The following is a 24806-nucleotide window of genomic DNA, read 5'->3' as shown; positions in this document are numbered from 1 at the left end:
GTGGGGAAGAGTGGAAGGAAATGGGCAGAGATTGCTAAAGGGTTTCTTTTTGGGGTGATGAAAATGTTCTGTATATAGACCAATGGAACAGAACAGAGGCCTCAGAAATAACACCACACATCTATGACCATCTGATCTTTGACAAACCTGACAAAAACCAGCAATGGGGAAAGGAGTCCCTATTTAATAAATGGTGTTGGGAAAACTAGCTAGCCATGTGCAGAAAACTGAAACTGGACTCCTTCCTTATACCTTATATAAAAATTAACTCAATATGGATTAAAGACTTAAACGTAAGACCTAAAACCATAAAAACCCTAGAAGAAAACCTAGGCAATACCATTCAGGACATAGGCATAGGCAAAGACTTCATGGCTAAAACACCAAAAGCAATGGCAACAAAAGCCAACATTGACAAATGGGATCTAATTAAACTAAAGAGCTTCTGCACAGCAAAAGAAACGATCATCAGAGTGAACAGGCAACCTACAATATGGGAGAAAATTTTTGCAATCTATCCATCTGACAAAGGGCCAATATCCAGAATCTACAAGGAACTTAAACAAATTTATGAGAAAAAAACAACCCCATCAAAAAGTGGGCAAAGAATATGAACAGACACTTCTCAAAAGAAGACATTTATGCGTCCAAAAACATATGAAAAAAAGTTCATCATCACTGGTCATTAGAGAAATGCAAATCAAAACCACAATGAGATACCATCTCACGCCAGTTAGAACGGTGATCATTAAAAAGTCAGGAAACGGCTGGGCACTGTGGCTCACGCATGTAATCCCAGCACTTTGGGAGGCCGAGATGGGCAGATCACTAGATCAGGAATTCAACACCAGCCTGACCAATATGGTGAAACCCCATCTCTACTAAAAATACAAAAATTACAGCCATGGTGGCTCATGCATGTAATCCCAGCTACTCAGGGGGCTGAGGCAGGAGAATCACTTGAACCCCGGAGGTGGAGGGTGCAGTGAGTCAAGATCGCGCCACTGCACTCCAGCCTGGACGACAGTGCGAGACTCCGTCTCAAAAAACACAAAACAAAACAAAAACAATAAGAAGTCAGGAAACAATAGATGCTGGAGAGGATGTGGAGAAATAGAAACGCTTTTACACTGCTGGTGGGAGTGTAAATTAGTTTAACCATTGTGGAAGACAGTGTGGTGATTCCTCAAGGATCTAGAACCAGAAATACCATTTGACCCAGCAATCCTATTGCTGGGATATATACCCAAAGGATTATAAATCATTCTACTATAAAGACACATGCACAGGTATGTTTATTGCAGCATTATTCACAATAGCAAAAACTTGGAACCAACCCAAATGCCCATCAATGATAGACTGGATAAAGAAAATGTGGCACATATACACCATGGAATACTATGCAGCCATAAAAAAGGGTGAGTTCATGTCCTTTGCAGGGACACGGATGAAGCTGGAAACCATCATTCTCAACAAACTAACACAGGAACAGAAAACCAAACACCACATGTTCTTACTCATAAGTGGGAGTTGAACAAAGAGAACACATGGATGAAGGGAGGAGAACATCACACACTGGGGCCTGTCAGGAGGCGGGGGGACTAGGGGAGGGATAGCATTAGGAGAAATACCTAATGTGGATGACGGGTGCAGCAAACCACCATGGCACATGCATACCTATGTAACAAACCTGCACATTCTGCACATGTATCCTAGAACTTAAGGTATAATAATAATAATAAAAGAAAATGTTCTGGAATTATGATAGTGGTGATGGTTGAAAAACTCTGTTGATATACTGAAAACCATTGGATTGTACAACTTTAAATGGGTAAATTGTATGGTACATGAATTATATGTCAAATATACCAAAAAAGAAGGGGGAGGAGGAAGGTGATATCTGTTCCCCCTCCTGTTGAAAGCGGCTGGCCTTGAGACTTGTTTTGAATACTGGAATAAGGGGTAAGTGATGCTGTGCCAGTTCTGGGCCTAGCCCAAAATCCTGGCAGCTTCCACTTTCACTCTATTGGAAGCTAGTTGTCATGTAAAGCAGCTTAAGCTAGACCACCCAATGATGACAGACTATGTGCTGAGAGAGGCCTCGTGGAGGCAAACCAAGACCCTACTCATGTCAGTGAGGTCATCTTGGATAGCCTACACCCAGGCAGGCTGACAGCTGAATTAAGTAACAAGAGTGACCCCACGAAAGATCACACGAAGCAAGAAGAGCCTCCCAGCCAACTCAGAGAATCATGAGAAATAATAAATCATTGTTGTTTTAAGCCAGTGAGTTGGGGGTGATATGTTATACAACAGATAACTGAAACACAACCTTTCTGAGTCTCAGATTCCACTTCTATAACATGAGATTGATACTATGGGGTTGTTGTGAAGATTACATAAAGCTAACACCAAGCATGGCGCTCAACAAATACTAGCTGTTATTCTTAAAAACCACCCAGGAGATCCTTGACATAATCTGCAGGTATGCTCTTCTGGGAGACCTTATTCCTACAAGCACTTGCTGCTTCCAATCACATGGCTTCCAAAAGGTTGGCTTCTTAAAAAAACAAAAGGTGGGTTTTTTTGCTACAATCTCTGACACATGAATTCTAAATCATAAACAGATGACCAAGGAAGATTCTGCTTAGGTTAGCCATCTACCCGACCCTGCTCATCCATTCATCACACCTTTATTAAGCCCTAACTAATTACCAGACACCAATTAAGGATAAAGGAGATCCTCCCTCCTTTGAAAAAGAAACCATTTCTACCTATGTATCCATTAACATAATATGCCACACACTTGAACTTGAGTGGAGAGAGTATCTACAGTAGTAGGTAAATCTAAAATCATTCAGCTGGAAAGAAAAAGCGTAAATTTCCATATACAGCTCAGATACACAGCATGAGAAAACATAATTCTGACTGGGAATCCCACAAGCAATACCAGAGCAAGGAATAAAATGGGTCCCTAAAGGTTCATCACTCAGTGAGGCTACATTCTTCCAAGAGTCCCATTCACAGAACATGGACCCCAGGTGACAAAATTTGACCATTTGGCACTACCTGCTATGTCTGGGTGCAGAAAGGATCTGGGCAGTTAATAATTCACAAGCTAATGACAGAGAAAGAAATTCCTGGGTATATCTGTAGGAAAGGATATTAAACAGCTTTCAACTGCATTTGTGAAATCAATCATGATTGGTAACACTGAACTAAGGAGACTTTTAACACTAAAAAGAATTAAGAAATTATTTTTCATCAAAAAGGCTGACATCAATACTTAAATTACATGAAAGGTAAGAAAGATGACCAAATCTGTATTTTCTGCATGAACAGTGGACAAAGTCCATTGAACTTAGGAAGCACTTATTCTAAATGAACTCAATAAAGTTCTACACTCATCAAATGCTAGTTAGAGAGTCAGTATAAACAATATTGGCCTAGAAATGGACAGGAAGACCATGAGGGCTATAGGTGAAAGACCTAACACCAGGCAGGCATTGGGCTGAGTCTACCGGATAACTCAAATGCTGGGCTATCTTTCTCTGCTGACATATAACATACAACAAAGTACACAAGTCATAACTATCTATCTTGAAGAATGTTTATATCAAGATTAAGATACAGAATATTCCTAACACCCCAGAAAGTTCCTTTGTTCCCAACCCAATGAATAACCAGTCCCACCCTAGTTTCCTAACTCCACAGCCAGGAGTAACCATTATTTTGATCTCTGGCATCATACATACTTTTTGTCTGTTTTTGAATTTCACATAAATGGAATCATACCATATGTAGTCTTTTCTGCTTTCTTTTATTCATCACAGGGTTACCTTATTTTGAAGCAGAAAACCCAGAAGCTGAGGTTTATTTTCAGAAAATGTTTCTCTGATGTCACAGGCCTGAATACCAACTACTCCGATTACACTAGTTATACTTCCTGCCCTCTTCTGGGCATGCATTATAAAAACTGTTACAACAGAACACAATCTTGGATTGCAAAAGCTTCCTTCCAGATAAATTAAATTCTTTAAAGGTATTCAAATATTCTATTCAATCTTAACAGAGTATAAGCTTTGCCACTATAAAAGTATAATCTTTTCCATGAATGCAAAATTCTTACTCTAGAGAATCATCAAGTCCTAGAATAAAATTAGCCATCAATTCTGTTATTACTTTTGATTAGTAAAGAACTAAATGACAGGAAAGTCTCTAAGAGGAAGCATAAGGCACTAAATTCAGATGAATGTGAGTCAGCTCAGAAAAGGCAGGAGAGGAACAACAGTACAGCAATAAATTATAGGTACAGATTCTGAGGCCAAGCTATCAGGATTCTAATCTGGAAAGTGCCCCTTCTAGCTAGGTGACCTTGGGCAAGTCATTACTCTAACTTTGTACCTCTATTACATCACTATAAAATGGGAATGACTTTATAGGATTGTTGCAAGGATTAAATGTTAATGTATATAAAGCACTTAGGAGACCATGTGACACACAATAATCACTTTTTTTTTTTTTTTGAGATGGAGTCTCACTCTGTCGCCAGGCTAGAGTGCACGATGTGAACTCGGCTCACAGCAACCTCTGCCTCCCAGGTTCAAGCCATTCTCCTGCCTCAGCCTCCTGAGTAGCTGGGACTATAGACGCGTACCACCATGCCTGGCTAGTTTTTGCATTTTTAGTAGAGATGGGATTTCACCATGTTGGCCAGGCTGGTCTTGAACTCCTGACCTCAGGTGATCTGCCCGCCTTGGCCTCCCAAAGTGCTGGGATTACAGTCATGAGCCACTGTGCCTGGCCATAATAAGCACTTTTTAAGAATTAGCTATCTGGGCCAGGCAGACTGGCTCACGTCTGTAATCCCAGCACTTTGGGAGGCCAAGGGGGGGCGGATCACGAGGTCAGGAGATCGAGACCATCCTGGCTAACACAGTGAAACCCCATCTCTGCTAAAAATATAAAAAATTAGCCGGGCGTGGTGGCGGGCGCCTGTAGTCCTACTTACTCGGGAGGCTGAGGCAGGAGAACGGCGTGAACCCAGGAGGCGGAGCTTGCAGTGAGCCGAGATCACGCCACTGCACTCCAGCCTGGGCAACAGAGTGAGACTCCATCTCAAAAAAATAAAAATAAATAAAAGCTGAAAGGGCTAATTAAGAGAGCAGCTATTCTGCCAACCAAAGGGCTATAAAATAGTGTGACCAAGACATCTAGCACAGTGCTCCTCAAGATATTTTATTTTTAATCTTTCAGACTGATACTTTCTGTAAAATGCAAGATTACACGCTTGGATGTCACAGCAATACCAAATTGCTCTAAAAGTTTCTAAATGTTTACTCTCACTTTCTGTACATATAATATAGTCCATAACTGTTCACTGTTCATTGACTGGCATTTGTGTGCAGACTGAACTTTGAGTAACACTGTTCTATAGCACACAAGAAGGACTCAAGAGCCTCCTGAAAACTCAACTGGCAGGTTAAATAGAATTATGAAAACACTTAGTAAGAAAAAAAAAAAAAAAAACTCCAGTAGCAGGGGCAAGAGGATGACTTGAGGGTCAACAAGCTGACAGATAAAATAAACTCAAGAGGCTAATTACTAAACCTAAAATACAAAGCTGGCTGCAGAGCAAAGACTCAACTGCTAATTCCTTCCCCACCCCCAAGTGCTCTAGAGGGTAGCCCTCAGAAAACACGTTGGCCAGGAAGTCATCAGCCCCAGAGGGGACAAGAGGTGTGAATATAGTAGGCAGAGCTGACTTGGGCCTCTTCTCAGGAGTAAGAATCCACCCTAAGCCATCATCAAGCTTTGGAGACATCAAGCGCAAGTTGCAAAGGCTGGAAAGAGTTTCTTCTCTGCCAAAGAAAACATGCAAACATTTCCTTTGGTGACATGGGACTGCACACCCACATATTCAGAGACACACACCTGTGGTTTTAGGAGGCTCCTGAGGTCCACCCTGCCAGCCGTACTGTGGGTATCCTTGGTAGGGGTACCCTTGAGGAGGTGGGTAGGGTCCCCCCATAGGTCCTGGACCCATTGGTTGTGGTGGATAAGGTGGGTATGGGGCCGTTGGACCAGGGCCCGGATATGGTGGAGGGTTCTCTTGGTTCATCGGAGACCTGTAAAGTGCACCTAAGAGACAAAAAAAAAATGAAAATTATTTGCATTTAACTGTGGAAATCATCAGGAATAAAATCCTAACCCATAAGATCATTTACAAAATACCTTCAAGGTGTATCAAGCCTTGTGCAAAACTCTAGCTCTGCCCATTTTGTTTCCTTCTCACCATCACTACAATTGGCAATTATCTTACATATTTATTTGCCTTTTGTCTATTTCCTCCACTAGACTGTAGGCTGTGACAGTAGACATCAAGTAAGTTTTGGATCACCACCATGTCCCTAGAGCACTGCAGAGTGCCTGGTACAAGACAGTCCCCTAAATAAATGTGTTAAATGAATAGCAAGATATTTTGTTTTTTAATTCCTCTGAAATGTCCATAAATGTGACGGGATAGCTTTAAGAAAGTGTTCTAACAGCACTATGAGTCTTATCGGTGGATGCTGATCCACTACTAGAAACCCTCCAATCAACAGGGCTGGGCCACAGTGGAGGCTTCTAATGAGCAGCACTGGCAGCAATGACCAACCAAAGTTTGTAACCATCACCATTGCTCTGGGGATTGGGGTGATCTGGTTGTTCTCCCCAGACCCGCTGCTCTGAGCAGTTGGACAGCGCTGTCCATAGAGAATGCCAAGCATCTCCTCTGCCCATCCAGGCCCCTGAGACTCTGGAGGGCTCACCAGGAACACTTATTTGTGTTTACAGGACCCTGTCCTCCATGGTTTGCTTCTGTGAGGGAAGCCACGCTTCCCAGCCCCCAAGCCTGTTAATCATTCTCTTGATTGGGCTTGAAGTTTTCAGGGCCAGCGTCTTGTTTCTATTATCTCTTTAAGCTCCACAGTGCCTGGCACGGTGACTTTCAGATTAAAAACAAACAAATGGCCAGGTGTGGTGGCTCATGCCTGTAATCCCAGCACTTTGGGAGGCCGAGGCGGACGGATCACGTTGAGATTGAGACCATCCTGGCTAACGTGAAACCCCGTCTCTACTAAAAATACAAAAAATTAGCCGGGCATGGTGGCATGTGCTTGTAGTCCCGCTACTCAGGAGGCTGAGGCAGGAGAATCGCTTGAACTTGGGAGACAGAGGTTGCAATGAGCTGAGATCATGCCACTGCACTCCAGCCTGGGCAACAAAGCGAGACACCATCTCAAAAACAAACAAACAAACAAACAAACAATTACTGGGGAATGCAAAGTATAAACTCTATGGATGACTCACTTAAACAACATATCATCTGTCATACTGCTGCCTTGTTCTGTTACCCATATCTTACATCGATAGTTAACTTTTTACCTATTTCAGTGTCTTCTATCCCCAACCAAATAGTAGGGAAGAGTCTCAGATTCAAAATGTAATAATTTCACTATTAATTCTTTTCCATAACAGTCAATCAATAAATTCCTAAGTGACTTTATTATATAAAGGACAGAATCGTTGTAAACAGTCTAGGTTCCCTAGAAAATCTGGATTACAGTAGCAGTGGACTTTGATGGTTGCCCACACAACATCCATATTCTCCCCTCCTAACAGTAGTCAGGTTTCCAGGTAGATCTCTGCTCATTCTTCCTGTAGTTCATGTGCTTCAGGGAAAGCTCATCCCATCCAGCTCCAGGGTGAACCCAGTCTATCTAAGCCAATTGGGGTCACTCTCTCCACTTTTTCATCATGATTGATTCAAGGAATTCAGGACTTTACCCAGATGCAAATGGCATTCCCTGGCCACTGGGACTGGTTCTGAAGTGGTTCAATCAGTAAAAAGCTCAGACTCTCTTAACACACTCCCACTGAACCTTCCCTTCCCCTGTACAAAGGTATATACAAAGTCTAGGAAAGATATGGCCTACAAAATTGCTGACAGCCAATCTGCAGCCCTGAGAAGGAGCCAGTTTTAAGTGGGCCATTCAGAAAGGCAGAGCAGAAAAAAGGAAAGAAATGGGATTCCAGATGACTTTATAACAGCCCATAAATCAAAGACTAAAGCCTGGCCTAACCTAAACTACCTCTATAGAATTTCCAGTCCTGGAAACCAATGGTAAGGTAAGGTAATGAACCCTTCTGGGTGACATTCACAAACATACATTTATTAAGTGCTTTCTTGACACTGGGCTAAGTAGTGGGGTATAGAGATCAATATGCCTCAAACCCTACCCTTGGGCAACTGGTTGAAACAAACATAAGGACAATGATTTTCAGAAAATGTGGTAAACAGACTGCTGGGTAGGAGTAGGGGTTTAAACCTAGTAGGAGGTGCTGATCGAGAGAGTGTCATTTGAAGGAGTTGATTGTAAATTGAAACTCTATGTTATGGGATCAAATGGCTTGAGGGTCTCTATTTCAACCACATCTGTATTGCCTCCCATTTTTGACACCATCTTATTTTTCCAGGGCCTGAAAGGGACTCAGGAAAAAAGTAGAGTCCTTTCCCTTCTCTGCGCTCTGGTCTGCAACTGGCAACACATCCTGACCTAAGGAACCCTAATGCAAAGGCTCATGGTGATTAACACTACAATTATCATATGAATTTGGACAAAAGCAAATGCATTTTGTTTCCTCTCTCCTACCAGGAAGGCTGTAGAAAGCCTAGTGAGCCCTGGTTAACACAGAAATCAGTCTCGTTAATCCCCATATGGCCATTCCATTATTTATTTTTAAATCACAGAAGTACAATACAGTTATCATAACTACTTCTGTCCTGAAATTCAGTGTGTGTAACCTAACTTCATTAAAACTGTAGTTTAACTTGATCAGTTCAACAAGACCATGTAGATCATTCTCACTCTAGCAAAGTCTGGACCTATATTTCTTTGAAGACATTGTTCATCTAAAAACAATGGGCAGTGAGGAGAAAAAAGAACAGAGTATAGAACTACAACTTCAGACCTCAATGTTTCATGACTTTTCTTGGTCCATTTGTTTGCATCTATTCCTCATTATCCTGTGCAGTTCTCTCCCTAAGAACCTCAAAGCTCTCTTCCAAGTGTATGCGTCCTCCCCACTTACCCCTCATCATGTTTCCCTCTCATTTTTGGTATGTATCTTTCTCCAACTGCCTGAGGAAAAAAACATGTAAGGTCTAGAAGGGAAAAGTCCCATGAGTTATTCACAGAGGCACTTATACAAAGCATAAACTACAAAGGTGCTCCAGCTACCATGACCTCCTTCCACACATACATTCTTTCCCTTTGTTCCCAATATAGACAGTCATCTTGGAGGAATAAAAATCTGGATCTATTTTCAGTTTCCTCTAAACAAGAAAAAAATCCCAGTGAGAGAATGCAAAAGTCACAGAAAGAGCATCTGTGCTGGATGAGAGATCCTAGAGCTGGCATTTGAAAAACAGGACTTCATCCAGTGGGAATCCATTGTTCCCAAGCTGGTAAAGAAGCAAAGCAAAGCAAAAAAGATTACCTAACACTGACACAGTATAGTACAAACCACTTTACATAACCAAAACTCAAAAGAGCTTTAAATTTAAGGTATGATACTGAACTTTGTAACATGACTGCTTTCCCTTATAAATTTGGTCAGGTAAAATATAAACCCTACTCTAGTGACGTGTTTCACTACAGATCAAATGCAAACAGTGTAAATTGTAGCATTAAACACAAATCAGAGCTCTAAAAGGGACAGCTAAAATAGTGCTGCAGTCAAGATCCATTAATAGACTGCACTGAACACTGCTATCCCACGATCTCATTCAAGACATACTCAGAGTCACGGGATTAGCAGTCACTCAACCACACAATGAGAAGGGCAGAAACTATTCTTTGGGAAAGTGGTCAATGGAGATAAGACCTCATCAAAGTAGAGATGGAGGAAAAAAACAATATATTTCAATGTTGTTATTTTTTAAATTACAAGACACCTGCTAGACAGACTGGCACTGACTCTGCAGACAGTAAAGTGGAAAATTTTCCTCTGGAAAACTGAACAGTCCCAATGGAAAAAAAATGACAGATACTAATAATTGGGGAGACACCAAAGAAATGACTCACCCAATCACTCCACAGTAAAGCCTATGCACACTGAACTTCTAATGGACTATTTACTGCCTCATACATAAATGAATGGACAAAGATTATCAGACATTGAAGGAAGGCCTCCAACATAAAAAACAGATCAAAACAAAACAGAGGAAGGAAAAAAACAACCTAAATGTCCAAGGAAAGAAAATGTCCAAGAAAAAAACCAAGGGTTTTTTTTGCAGTTGTTTTAAATTTATGCTTTTGAAGTATGATGTAATACCGTGTAAGAAAAATTATGTATTCAGCATGTCTCAACTTTCTGTAAAATAAATACTGAAAAACAGATATGTATTCAGCATGTCTCAACTTTCTTTAAAATAAATACTGAAAAACAGATCAATAGAGCAGAATAAAGAGTCCTAAACCACATCCATACAGTACAGTCTCCTAATTTAACAGACAGGCACCACTGTAATTCACAAAAGAAAAGGTAGTCTATCCAGTAAAGAGTGCTGGATTAATTGGATATCCTTGTGTTGGGAGAAATGACTCTTGATCTCCATGCTCATACATAAAAAAAATCCACAATATATCACAGAAAAAAAATCACAACATATCATAGACCTATACAAAAGCTAAACCAATCAAGCTTTTAGAAGAAAGTATACCAAATATTCATGACTTTCGCAGTATTTACATTATGACCCAGAAGCTCTATTCTTAGATATATATATATTGAAGTGAAACAAGTGTGTAAGTCCACCAAAAGACTTATACAAGAATGTTCAAAGCAGCTTTATTTATAATAGTCCCAAACTGAAAGCTATCCAAATGTTCATCAACAGAACAGATAAATTATTATATATTTATACAGTAGAAAATGACCCCAAAACAATAAATAAAAGAATTATTATTACATGAAACAACATGGATGAATCCCAGACACAACGTGTGAGCAAAAGAAGGCAGACTCAACAGACTTCAATAATACTCTAGTCTGTTTTGTGTTGCTATAAAGGACTAACTGAGGCTGGGTAATTTATAAATAAAAGAGGTTTATTTTGGCTCATGGTTCTGCTGACTGTACAAGAAGCATAGTGCTGGCATCTGTGTCTGGCGAGGCTCTCAGGTAGCTTCCAATCATGGTGGAAGACAAAGGGTGAAGCAGGCACATCACATGATGCGAGAGGGGGCAAGAGAGTGGGGGGAGGTCCCAGACTCTTTTAAACAACCAGATCTCACTTGACTAATAGAGTGAGAACTCACTCATTACCATAAAGAGGACACCAAGCCATTCATGAAGGATACACCCCTATGACCCAAACACCTCTCACCAACCCACCTCCAAAATTGGGGATCACATCCCAAGATGAGATCTGGAGAGGACAAATATCCAAACTATATCATTCTGTGATTCCATTTATATGAGGTACAAGAACAGCCAAAACAAATCTGTGGATACTGAAAAGAAAGATACCAAAACAAATTTATGAATACTGACAGGAAGATACAAGGGAACCTTCAGGAATGATGAAAACGTTCTGTATCTTGAGCTGAGTCATGTTTACATGAATACATATAAATGTATTGAGTTGTACATTAAGATTTTCAAACTTTATTGTAAGTTGTACAGTAACAGCAGATATTTTGCTAGAAAAAAATATATTTATTGTGGTTTTCCTTGGGTGCTGGAATTGTGGGCAATTTTTGTTACTTATACTCATCTGTATTTCTTTTTTTTCTTTTTTTTTTTTGAGACGGAGTCTCGCTCTTTCACTCAGGTGGGACTGCAGTGGCGCGATCTCGGCTCACTGCAAGCTCCGCCTTCCGGGTTCACGCCATTCTCCTGACTCAGCCTCCCACTACAAGCTTCGCCTTCCGGGTTCACGCCATTCTCCTGACTCAGCCTCCCGAGTAGCTGGGACTACAGGCGCCCGCCACTGCGCCCAGGTAATGTTTTGTATTTTCAGTAGAGACGGGGTTTCAACGTGGTCTCGATCTCCTGACCTGGTGATCCGCCCACCTCGGCCTCCCAAAGTGCTGAGATTACAGGCGTGAGCCACCACGCCCAGCCACTCATCTGTATTTCTGAAAATTTCAAGAGTACCTATACAGTCAGAAAAAGATTAAGTTTTCTTAGTGCTTTCAGATATATATCCATGCTGCCTGCCATTTTTAATAGCTAGAATGCCACTTTAGCTGGGCTCAGGGCTCATGCTTATAATGCCAGTGACTTGGGAGGCTGAGGCTGAGACAGGGGAATCACTTGAGGCCAGGAGTTCAAGACCAGCCTGGTTCGGGTAACATAGTGAAACCTTGTGTCTACCCTCCCCCCCTCCCCCACCCCCGCAAAAAAATTAGCAAGCTGTGGTGGTATACATAGTCCTAGCTGCTTGTAAGGCTGAGGTGGGAGGATCACTTCAGCCCAGGAGTTTGAGCTGCAGTGAGCTATGATCATGACACTACACTCTAGTCTGGGCAACACAACAAGAAGACCCTGTCTCTAAAAAAAAAAAAAAAAAAAAAAAAGCTAAAATTAATAAATATTTTTTTAAAATGCCACTTTAAACCTCCTATTCACTTCTGATATACCAATTTGCCTTCTCATTACTTATCTTCCTCTTGTTAATGATCTACTCAAAATCTGCTCTTCACTGCTTTTTAAGGTGATTTTTGTAGTTGCAATTTTTTTTCCACAAGACACTTTGGTTCTCTAAGGTCTTCAAATGTTTTCTTTCTGCTTCAAACCAAAAAGTCACTTGGTTGGGTACCAGACTTGGGGTAAAAAACCAAATTTTTTTGGTTACATACAGACTGCTCTATCTTGGAACCCTTCTTATTATCAAAACCTAAAGTCATGCTTATCCTTATGTCCTTCAATTTATCTTTCTTGGTAACTTATAAAATTAAAGTTTAAAAACATGAGAGCAGGGCCAGGCACCATGGTTCACACCTGTAATCCCGGCACTTTGGGAGACCAAGGCAGGTGGATTGCTTGAGCCTAGGAGTTTGAGACCAGCGTGGGCAACATAGTGAGACCTTGTCTCTATAAAAAATGGGAAAATTAGTTGGGTGTGGTGGCGTACATCTGTAGTCCCAGCTACCTGGGGGAGACTGAGGTGGGAGAATCACTTGAGCCTGGGAGATTGAGGCTGAGGTGAGCCGTGATCACACCACGGCACTCAAGCCTGGGAGACCGTGCAAGACCTTATCTCAAAAACAAAACAAAACAAACAAACAAAAACTACGAGAGCAGATCTTACCCTAGAGACCTCTTTTTTTTTTTTTTTTTTTAACTCCCCATTAGCTGTTTTTTTAACAAGACCTTTGTAAATAGACCACTTTACATTCTAAGTCCCTCAATATGTCTTGACTCTCACATCTATAATTTTGGGTGCGGTTTGTTCAGGTAAAAAAAAAAAAGCTTTAGAATTACTGAGGTGTTTTGTTTGTTTGTTTTTTGAGATAGAGTTTCACTTTGTCGCCCAGGCTGGAGGCGATCTCGGCTTACTACAACCTCTGCCTTCCGGGTTCAAGCAATTCTCCTGCCTCAGCCTCCAGGGCAGCTGGGATTACAGGCGTGCACCACCATGCCTGGCTAATTTTTGTATTTTTAGTACAGATGGGGTTTCACCATGTTGGCCAGGCTGGTCTTAAACTCCTGACCTCAGGCAGTCTGCCCGCCTCAGCCTCCCAAAGTGCTGGGATTCTAGGGGTAAGCCACCACACCTGGCCTAGAATTACTGAGTTTTATACTGCTGTATCATCTCTGGTTTAGAGTTTTCATCAAATTTTGGCATTGACATATTAGTTTATTCCATTCACACAGTCATTTGTTCATCCATAAATACTTATAGGAGCATCAACTATAACCCAGTATTACTGGGTTCCAGGCACTGCTGAGATAATGGTAAGCAAGAGACAGTTCCTATTTAGGGTATGAGAGAGACAGACAATAACACCAGCAATCACAAAACCAAGCTAAGATAGAGGAAGCAGAGCGTACTGTAAGCTCAAAGTAGAGACAACTAATTACTCAGGGAAGTCAGAGAAAGATTCTAAGAGAAGTGATGATCAGATGACTAAGCATAAACAGAAATTCGTATTACTCCAAATTTCATACTCTGCAGAGGCAAGAATCTGTGAGATGTTTCAGAGAAAAAGCAGAGCACATTTGAGGAACTGACTAGGTTCTAATGGCTGAAGCACACTTCACGGGATGAGGCCAAAGGGTCAGCTCATAAACAGCCTTGCTAAGAGCAGACTTCTGGGTTTGCTGCATCTTCCTTTTCTATCGTTATTCTTTATTTCTTTTAAAAGGATTCATGTAACTTTATGTTTGTTGAATACTATTGACAAACTTAATAATTCACTTATTTCATATGTATTAAGTACCTACTACATATCAGGCCTAGAGCTGGGGATAAGAGGTAAAGAACTATATAGCTGGCTTGCTCCTCCCCTTCAGTACTGCTATTAATACAAATAAAATTATCATTTCCATTTGTCTGCTAGTGCATCAAATGGAATATGCTGGAAGTTTTCCAAATTTTAAGGATATGGTGAAGGTAGTTTGACAGAGTAGACAAAACTTACTTTGGGAGGTCCAGAAGGCAGTTACCTCAAAGTGTTACACAAGTTACTAAAACTGAAGTACAAGTAGAACCCAAATGACTCCCCAATTGGGAGAGTCATACCACACATACTTGTGAATGTACAGTGAGCAGAGGTAAGAAATGATGGTCTCAAATCTTAAACCCAAGGCCAAAGTTACAACAATAGGCATTCCAGAACTGTAGGTCTTCTCCTAGGAAGAACTTGCTCCTGATATGGACACTTTAACACAGGAGCCCCAGGGGGATAGCAATAGCAGGAATTTACATTTTTAAAGATGGTAGCAGTGCTCCCAGTAACAGTGCAACACCAGGAGACCTCTGATAGTCAGCATAACATGTACAAGATATTTCTTTTTACAACTTGCTCAGCATTTTAAACACATTGCTGGGTATTGCCATTTCCTAAATTGCTCTTCTTTTAGGGACAGACTGGAGGAAGACAACCTGCAGTATTACTCCATTATTGTCCAAATACTGATTCTGGCCTCAACCTCCCAAATATCATTAGCCATCCCCTACCTCATTCAATGTCTCTTGTTTGCCATAGAGTTTTACCAGGCCCTGAGCTATTCTCATATAGTCAATGAATGAGTAAGTACTAGAACATATCTTTTGTATCAACATTTTGGCTGTGGCTTCAGAATAGCCCCTCTATGGAGTACAAAATGACACACAGCTCAGATATGGGACCTTTCGCTGAACAAGGGCATCAAAGTGCACATGGACGGCAAAAACTAACAATGGATCATCTATCTCTGAAGGCCCTGGCCTAGCGTGATGAAGAGGTTTAGAGACTATCTTATTTTCCTTTCTCACAAAAAATGTCTGATATAAAAACCACACACTGCTTTTATAACTGAGTTCATATGAAGCTAAAAATCTACAAGCTATTTAGTAACACAGTTTGCTAATGCCATTCAGATAATTGCTTTAAGCCACTATCCCCAACATTAAGATAACACAAAGATGTAAGTATTCTCAACTTGTCCTGATAGATTAGGAACAGCAAATTCTGAGAAGTCATACCATACCCATATTAATTATCCATAGTTCAGAATTATTTGAAAATGTGACTATAGTCAATCTTGTCTCCCTCCAATATTAAACTTGGTAGGTACATTTTAGCATTCTTCCAGACTTAGAGACTTTCTGAGGGAATCCAGAGAAGTTCCCTTCAACAGAGGATAACATATCATCTGCTAAAACCTTTCTCCATAAAGCTTTCTGTAAAGAACCTCTGGTTGGATCCAGGGCTTGGTGCTCTGTAAGATATAACATTTATAAACATTCCTGGGAAAAAAGACATTACTACCTGAAAATATCAACAACTAAAACGACCTATCCTTAGCCACCAGGTATTGGTGTCCCATTCCTCCCTAATGTTTAGAGGGGATAGCCTTTCTTTTTACAGCGGGTCTATCCTTTTTTCTTATAAACTCTTTAATAAAGACATTTTTTTAAGTAAAACCCCAAATAAATAAATAAAAACACCCTATCCTTTGAAGGAGCAATTCTACCTTTAGGAATTTATCTTACAGATATATACTAGTGCCAGCCGGTATGCCAAAAAAAAAAAACAACCCAACTTTATACACATGCATATATATTAAATATAATGTTCATCAATATGAGAATGGTTAAATAAACCATGGTATTTCCGATCCATGGAACTGCTGCTATATGACCCTTCAGAAGAATAGGTTAGAACTACCTGTGCTGATATGAAAAAGCACCAACATGGTGGGAAAAAAGCAAATTGCAACACAGTGCATTCTATTACCCCATTTGGGTTTAAAAATAAACTTCTAGTTCTAAACCTGAATAGATCACACAGTTACACTAATGAATACAATTATTGATTAAACTGTACATTTATATTATAGATACTTTTTCATACATATGTTATATTTAACAATGAAAGTTAAAACCCTTGCTAATCATCTTTAGGTAAAGTGGCCACATGGCTTTTACAAGAAAATAATCAATTTTTTAAATCATTGAGCAGGAAAGCCATGCTCCTAGATGCTTCCAACAATCCATCTAACCACATGGGAAGACAATTTGGTCCAGTTGCCACCTGGGAAAACCTAGCTTCAGGGCAGGATCCACAGTTGCAAATAGTCCTGTGGGTTCCAGGCCAACCTCACCCAAGGGCTCCTTCTCCAGCCTTCATTCATCATGTATGGTCCTCTGCAAAAGCCAGAGGACTGCCTGGATGCAGTACTCCCCTCTGCATTCAGCTTATGGAAGGGTCCCCACAGGTGAGCCTCAACCCCTTGTCTAATGGATCCTGGCATTGTCAGCAAACCCTGATTATAATACCTTCCCCATACTGCTGGGACCTCCATATGGGGGAGGAACACAACCAGCCTCACCTAACCACTCAGTTCAGGGACTCTGGTCAGTACCCCACCAACACTGCTATCTGAAAGCCAGTAGAGAAATGAAGGTTGGCTTCTCCTCAGAAAAATAGGGTAGGGATCTCTGAATTACATCTAGTCACTGGGACATATAGGACAGCATTATAATTGGAACTTCAAATAGTCAACCCTCAAAGTGAGAATGGAGAGAAAATGGGGCCCAGCAAGAGAGAGGCTCAAAAGAGAGAGCAGCATTGAACAGAATGGAAAGGAAAAGGGAAGAAAGCTGTGAACACAGAAAGTGAGTTGGGGAATTGAAAGGAGAGGTTAGGTCATGGAGAGAGAGAAAAGGGAAGAACTCTGCCCCCTGCCAAGTTGAGAGGACACACTAGAAAGGGACAGGTCCATCCCTCCCAACAAGCCTGATAAGGCCACTTCCCAGGCCAGGTCCCCTGCCAGCCCAGCCCCTGAAAGACAGGCTCTGCCTGCCTCCTCCCAGAGCATTAGATTAGGCTTTGTGGGAAAGTTGAAATCTTGATGGTTTAGAAAGAGGCCCCTACAGCTTAACGTGCTGGCAATTTAACTAAGCGCTCCTGGTTCCTGATGAATACCAAGCCAGCCTGGCTTTGCTCCATCATGAAAGCGCGCTCTCCTGACCCTCTGAGGGAGCAGCAGCTCAGTCAGCACTGCGGGGTGGCTCTTAATGGACAACGGTGAATTTCACATCAAACCAGGAAGTACCACTCGTGCCTATCATGTGCTGCACCCTAAGAGACCATACAACCGAGGGCAGCTCACCCTCCCTCTTTCTTCTGTTTTCATAGGATTCTTAAAGGAATAGGCTTTACGGACAATGAAGATTGGGGGAAAAAAAATTCTAGATGATAACTTCAGTTTCTATCATTAGCAACATCCACAAACAGTTCTCTATATGTGAAAGGAACTCAAAATAGTTTGGGTTATTGATGAGTTAAAAAAAAAAATAGCATCCCTCCTGCCCCCCAAGAAAGATCTGAGTTTCCCAGGAGAATCTGAGTTTTCTAAGAGCACGCTGGCACAGAAAGAACAATGTAACACAGCATCAATGAAGCCACACCCCTGGCAGAGGGCCTAGAATTTAATATAGTATACAGTCTCACCACCACTCAGGCCTCTTTTTGGCAAACTTCAGATCAAAACAGAAGTGGTTTCACATTGCATTTACCTCTTGTTACCTCCTAGATTCTTCATTCTGTGGCCTTCCTAGTATCATAGAGCCACACAAGTTTTAGGAAAAGATAGGATTGAAGGGGCCCTCTCTGAAGGCCTGCCTACTCCAAACCATCCTACCACCCTTCTACTGCTGCCTGAAAAACTCACTATTAGTGAGTCATATCTTTGGGTAAAGGCTGTATTGCCCCAGGTGGGATATGTGGAACTTGGGGAACATGGACAAACAACTTCAATAATTTATACCTTCTATTTGTGACAGGTGATGTAGTAGTTATCAGTTTAAGGTAATGATATCATTTCCCTTTTAAACAAATTTTAGGGTTTTAAAAAATGGGCCAACTTTAAGAAGAATGTTAAACAACAGTATAGATGACATAAAGATAAGACAAAAATCATGCAGGGGAACACAAATGAAGTGTGAAAAACACTAGGGTTTCCACTTTCAAGACCCTCCCTTTAAATACAACTACCCGGCTGAAGGTGGTGTCACACGCCTGTGATCCCAGCACTTTGGGAAGCTGAGGCAGGAGGATCCCTTGAGGCTAGGACTTTAAGAACGGCCTAGTCAACATAGCAAGACCTATTCAACATAGCAAAAAATACAGACGGGGGTCCTGCTATCTTGCAGTGGCAGTGGCCCCCGTGGCTCTTACAGGTGCAGCGGCTCATGCAGCAGGATTGCTTGAGCTCAGGAGTTTGAGACCAGCCGGGGCAACATAGTGAGACCTCCATCTCTATGAAATATAAATAAAAAATTAACCAGGCACAGTGACATGTGCCTGTAGTCCTAGCTACTCAGGAGACTGAGGTGGGAAGATCATTTGAGCCCAGGAGTTTGAGCCTGCACTGAGCTATGATCATGCCATACACTCCAGTCTGGCAGATTGTCCCTAAAGCAAAATAATAATCAGTAAATAAATACAATTATCCCTCAGTTTCTCACACAGCCACCACCAGACATTAAAGGCCACCAGAAATTAGTTCAACAAAGTTAGCAGAGCCAGAAGTGTGCAGAAACTGCGATCAAAGATTAGATTGGCTTTAGAGAGGGTGGTGTTGGGGAGGAAAGGCTGTTAGTGGGGAAGAGGTGGAAGGGCAAAGTCTGGAGTGTCCAGGAAGCTAGTGGCAGCAGGAAAGCACTAAGTATTCAACTTAACAATAAGGGCTCACAGAATAGCCACATTCTTACAAATGTCCCCCTCTTCACACACTTTCTTCCCAACTGACTCTGCCTAAGATTCTGAAACTGAAAGCTGACCGGTAAAGTACTGCGTGCAGCATTAAACATTTAACGTGGCAGAAGTCTAGCACCATTTCCCAGGTCTTCCTCTCCCCAAATGTCTTTGTAGTTCAACTGTTTCCCATCCCTACTTTTCTCTGAATAAGAAGCATGCCTAGATAGTTTTCAGTTATGATGTTTTCTGAGCCAATGCTCTTGAGACTGGCTAATGATTCTTTAGTACAAATAATCAGGAAACTAGTGATAGGCACCTCTGAATAAGGCATTTACTCTTCAGTGAGTAAATTCAGGTAGATCAAACCCTCCTCCCACCATGACCATCAATATTCTCCCTTAAACCATTTAATGAAAAGAGTTTAGAAAAATATAAATCATCTGTTGTTTTGGCAAAGTCATACCACAAGCTTGCTGCCCACAGAGACTGGATTCAAACCATTTGTCTCCTTTGCTTTAGATGTGAGGACCTACCCAGTTTCCAAGATCTGGCTTTGAGGCCTAAATCAATAATAATCTTCCACATACATCTCCTAAAAGCTATAAAGGAATCATTCCAAGCTCACTTCCTTTTGAAGATTCCTTTGTGTAGTGCCCAAAATGATGTGAACATTTTTGGTTGTAAAGTGGGAGGGTCAGCTTATGTTCAATTCCCTTGCTTTATACTACTGCTGTTTAATTGCTGACTCCCATTTTATAGCCAAGCCAATTAGTAGCCTTGGCCAAGCGTGAGGAGCTTGGAAGCCTGAAACATGGCACTCAGCTAAGCCTACAGAAAACAGAAAGCCTTTTCTGTCAGAATTTCCCTCATGAGAGAGAGCTTGACCTGGCCAACAAATGTCAGAAGTCTAAAAGATGGATGTTGTAGTTAAGTACATAGTGTCCCTGGGCACATCAGCAAGCACTTGAATCCTACTAGATTGAGTGACAGGACTGGCAGCCTGACACAGGTGAGGGAAATTTTAAAAGATGACTATTTCACTCCTCATCCAATTTAGCGAACAATCTTACTCCCTTTTGTCTCTGACCAGCTTAATAACTTACTCCTTTGAGGGCTGTGACACTTTCTGATAATACTCTTGCTGTTAAAAAAGATGCTGGGTCATAGGCTGCCAGTTCCACCCTTCTGTTATTGGTTTACTCCAGGCACTCCAAAAAAAGCCAAGACCAGGTTAACAGAGAATAAAAGAAAAAAGAGAGTGAGGCTGGGCGCGGTGACTCACGTCTGTAATCCCAGCACTTTGGGAGGCTGAGGTGGATGGATCACCTGAGGTCAGGAGTTCAAGACCAGCCTGGCCAACGTGGTGAAACCCCGTCTCTACTAAAAATACAAAAAATTAGCCAGGCGTGGTAGTGCATGCCTGTAGTCCCAGCTACTCGGAAGGCCGAGGCAGGAGAATCATTTGAATCTGGGAGGCAGAGGTTGCAGTGAGCTGAGATCGTGCCATTGCACTCCAGCCTGGGAGACAGAGCAAGACTCTGTCTCAAAAGAAAAAAAAAAAAAAAAGAAAAGAAAGAAAAAAAAAAGAGAGTGAACAATCTGAGCTTTACTATTTATATATGAAATACAAACAGGAATTTAGTTAGCCTCAGGCTTCCAGATTTTTATTTTTATTTTTGAGACAGAGTCTCCCTCTGTCTCCCAGGCTGGAGTGCAGTGGCACGATCTTGGCTCATTGCAACCTCCGCCTCCTGGGTTCAAGCAATTCTTGTGCCTCAGCCTCCTGACTTAGCTGGGATTACAGGCATATGCCACCATGCTCAGCTAGTTTTTGTAATTATAGTAGAGACAGGGTTTCGCCATGTTGGCCAGGCTGGTCTTGAACTCCTGGCCTCAAGCAATCCACCCACCTCGGCCTCCCAAAGTGCTGAGATTGCAGGTGTGGGCCACCATGCCCAGCCATTTTTTTTTTTTAAGCGACAAGGTGTCATTCTGTCTTCCAGGCTGGAGTGCGATGGCGTGATCATAGTTCATTGCAGCCTCAAATTCCTGGGCTCCAGCGATCCTCCCACCTCAGCCTCCTGAGTAGCTAGGATTACAGGCACATACCACATGCCCAGCTAATTTTTAAAAATTTTTTGTAGCAATGGGGTCTCCCTGTGTTGCTCAGGCTGGTCTTGAACTCCTGGGCTCAAGCCATCCTCTTGCCTCAGCCTCCCAAAGTGCTAGGATTACCGTACCGGGCCTCAGATCTTGACTACAGGCTGATTAGTAACCAAGCCCATAAAGCCCCAGGAAAAAACGAAACCAAACCAAACAAAAAACCAGCAAAAAGTCCAGGCATGGTGGCTCATGCCTGTAATCCCAGCACTTTGGGAGGCTGAGGCAGGCAATCGCTTGAGCCTAGGAGTTTGAGGGAAGCCTGGGCAACATGACAAAACTCCATCTCTACAAAAAACACAAAAAATCAGCTAGGTGTGGTGGTGCAGGCCTGTAGTCCCAGCTACTCAGGAGACTGAGTTGGGAGGATGGCTTGAGCCCAGGAGGTGGAGGTTGCAGTGAGCTGAGATCACACCACTGCACTCCAGCCCAGGCAACAGAGCCAGACCCTGTCTCAAAAAAATTTAAAAAACCAAATCAGCAAAAAGGTCTTAGATAGCCAGGCATGGTCGCTTGTAGTCCCAGCTACTCACAGGGTTGAGGCGGGAGGGTCACTTGAACCCGGGAGTTAGAGACCAACCTGGGCAACATAGTAAGCCCTGTTTCTGGAAAAAAAAGAAAAGAAAAAAAAAAAGGAAGTTCTTGAATAAGGCTTTTCCAAAAATTTAGAACTTCAAACTCTTTTTAAAAACTTTTGTCACATCTCAAAATATACCATTCATCCAAGAATTAAAATATTCTGTTTTGGAGGAGCTCAAATTTCATATAAGCCTCTCATTAATTCTCCTTGGTACCTCTGTGAGGAGGTACTGACCCGCATTCAAGGTCAAAGAAAGTTTCCATGCCAAGAAAGGAGTGCCCTGCTCAAGGCCTTAGTTGACAAATGTGAGCTCAAAATGCTCCAGCCCATACCTCAGCCCTGCCTTTCACCTCAGCCCAGTCCCCCTTAAGAAAGAGCATTTCTATTACAGGCCAGCCCTGTTGTTTATTATAGCTTGTATTTAGGGAAACACACTAACATTTTTTTCCTGACAGTAAAGTTTTAAGTTCTCTACCAATGAGAAAACTTGTGGGGGTGGCTGGGGTGAATGAAAGCAGAAAATTTCCAAAAACTTTTGGCCTACTTAACTGCTCTGACAGCACATAGTTATTTTGTTTGGGAAAGGAGGGGGTGGACTGTTTCTTTCCAAAAGAACCATAATTAGTTGGCCACTTCAAATAGTATCAAAGAGATTTGGAAAATAGTTACTTTTCTAAATTTTTTAATGAGGCTAAGACATCTGATTTCCAGCGATTCTTAATATTAACAAGCCTGCAAAGCCCCTTAAAAATCACTATCATAATCTCTACCACTCAACAGGAACACAGGGGGAAAAAACTACTCTGGCCTTTTACACACTTCGGGGCTTCTTTTGCAGAGAATGATTTCACTGCTCTGACTGGAAGTCCCGTTTCCCCAGGTCTCACCCTGGATTTGCCCTCCTTTGAGTGCTGCACTGGTTTCTATATTTACGCACAAACCAGCTGCGGCCACCTTCCTTCGCAATTCCCAAACCTGCCTTTCACTGTACGGGATCCCTGGAGGTCCAATTCTGTTTTCTGGAGTCAAAGAAATACAAAATAAATTTCACTGCCTCCCAGAAAACAGACGTTGGTAAGTTTCAATATAAAATAGACAGCTCTTGAACCCAGGAGGCAAAGGTTGCAGTGAGCCAAGATCTCGACACTGCACTCCAGCCTGGGCGACAGAGCAAGACTCTGTCTCAAAAATAAACAAATAAATAAAATAGACAGCTGTGTATTTTTTGGTCATAGCACCAATAAATTTCAGGGCTGGGAAAAATCATAAATTACCAAAGCATTCCTCTTCATATAACCAAAATATATTTTTCCTGTTGCTCAGGAAATTTAGACAAAATAGCCAACTAATACTTACGCAGCCTTACACTGAGAAACTCAAAGCTGGTAGGAAAGGACTAGAGTTTTTTTTTTGTTTTTTTTTTTTTTTTTGAGACAGAGTCTTGCTCTGTCGCCCAGGCTGGAGTGCAGTAGCGCAGCCTCGGCTCCCTGCAAGCTCCACCTCCCAGGTTCACGCCATTCTCCTGCCTCAGCCTCCCGTGTAGCTGGGACTACAGGCGCCTGCCACCACGCCCGGCTTATTTTTTGTATTTTTAGTAGAGACGAGGTTTCACTGTGTTAGTCAGGATGGTCTCCATCTCCTGACCTCGTGATCCGGCCACCTCGGCCTCCCAAAGTGCTGGGATTACAGGCGTGAGCCACCGCACCAGGCCAGGACTAGAGATCTTTGATCTACAATCAACAAATAGTATGGGACTCCTTTCAGCTAACCCAGTGCCCCATATGAATGTTTTGGATGCTGGTTCTCCTTTAATAACTTCCCCCTATTAAATCTCTTAGCAGTCATTTGGGGTTTGGATTTCACCCTAGGGATACAAGGTGTTCGTAAGACACTCTGAAACCTCTGAAGGGCAAAGTGTTGTGGACGCTATAATCTCCCTGCATACTGAGGGGGGCATAGCTCTCAACCAGTCATTAAATCCCGTCAAATGAGATACTCGAAAATGAGCTGCCCTTGGGTGGGTCCTTTCATAAAAAGGAATTTAAAAAAAATCTGCTAACATGGTTACTCCACAAAGTTTACATGTATCATATTGTATAAATCTATAAATATGTACAATTATTTTTTGTTAAATTTCTAAAAATTTGCCAACAATGGCTGGAAAAGGCACCTGGCTGCCTGAGCCCCTACCCTTGTCGGTTACAAGTATTTCATAAGCAGGGTTTGAGGAATCCCATCAGAGAAGAGTGTTGTCACCTTTTTGCCGGAATGTCACACCAACTTCCTCAATGTTCCCCCTACCCCAATCTAGCCAACGTTTCAATGGCTCCCCACAACACACAGTGCCTCTCAGGTGGGCACTCAAGGGTTCTTTCCTAATCCTCCCTAACCTAATTCTCCAAAATTTTTTCCCCAAAAACAGCCCAGCAGACGGTCCAGTCAGTCCCCAAATCGTTTTTCCTCATGGTCTCCTTCCCCAGGGGTCCTCCCCTCCTTCTCTCCCCCCCTGCAACCTCCACTGCTACCGGGAGATTAGTTCCCACCCGTCAGGACCCCGCTCAGATTTCACTTCCTCCAACAGGTCCGCTCAGATCCCAATCCAC

General features: G+C 42.1%; 1 protein-coding gene across 2 annotated transcripts in view; it reads right to left on the bottom strand.

The window, feature by feature from the left end:
* CYSTM1 (cysteine rich transmembrane module containing 1) overlaps positions 1 to 24806 on the bottom strand; it is a 68611-nt gene that overhangs the window by 43072 nt on the left and 733 nt on the right. Inside the window, exons 1-2 of one of the 2 annotated variants that reach the window (XM_063665232.1) lie at positions 11443 to 11578; positions 5935 to 6141 (exon numbers count right to left, since the gene is read on the bottom strand). In XM_063665232.1, coding sequence (XP_063521302.1) covers positions 5935 to 6121 — 187 coding nt within the window. In that variant the 5' untranslated portion in view covers positions 6122 to 6141; positions 11443 to 11578. Of the gene's footprint in view, positions 1 to 5934; positions 6142 to 11442; positions 11579 to 24806 lie in introns of those variants that run through there. The other variant, XM_054487307.2, reaches the window with a different exon arrangement.

The sequence above is a fragment of the Pongo pygmaeus genome, chromosome 4 (assembly GCF_028885625.2).
Source record: "Pongo pygmaeus isolate AG05252 chromosome 4, NHGRI_mPonPyg2-v2.0_pri, whole genome shotgun sequence".
NCBI classification, from domain to species: Eukaryota; Metazoa; Chordata; class Mammalia; order Primates; family Hominidae; genus Pongo; species Pongo pygmaeus.
Note: the sequence above shows the minus strand (reverse complement) of the source record. Positions and strands in the feature narration are given on the sequence as shown.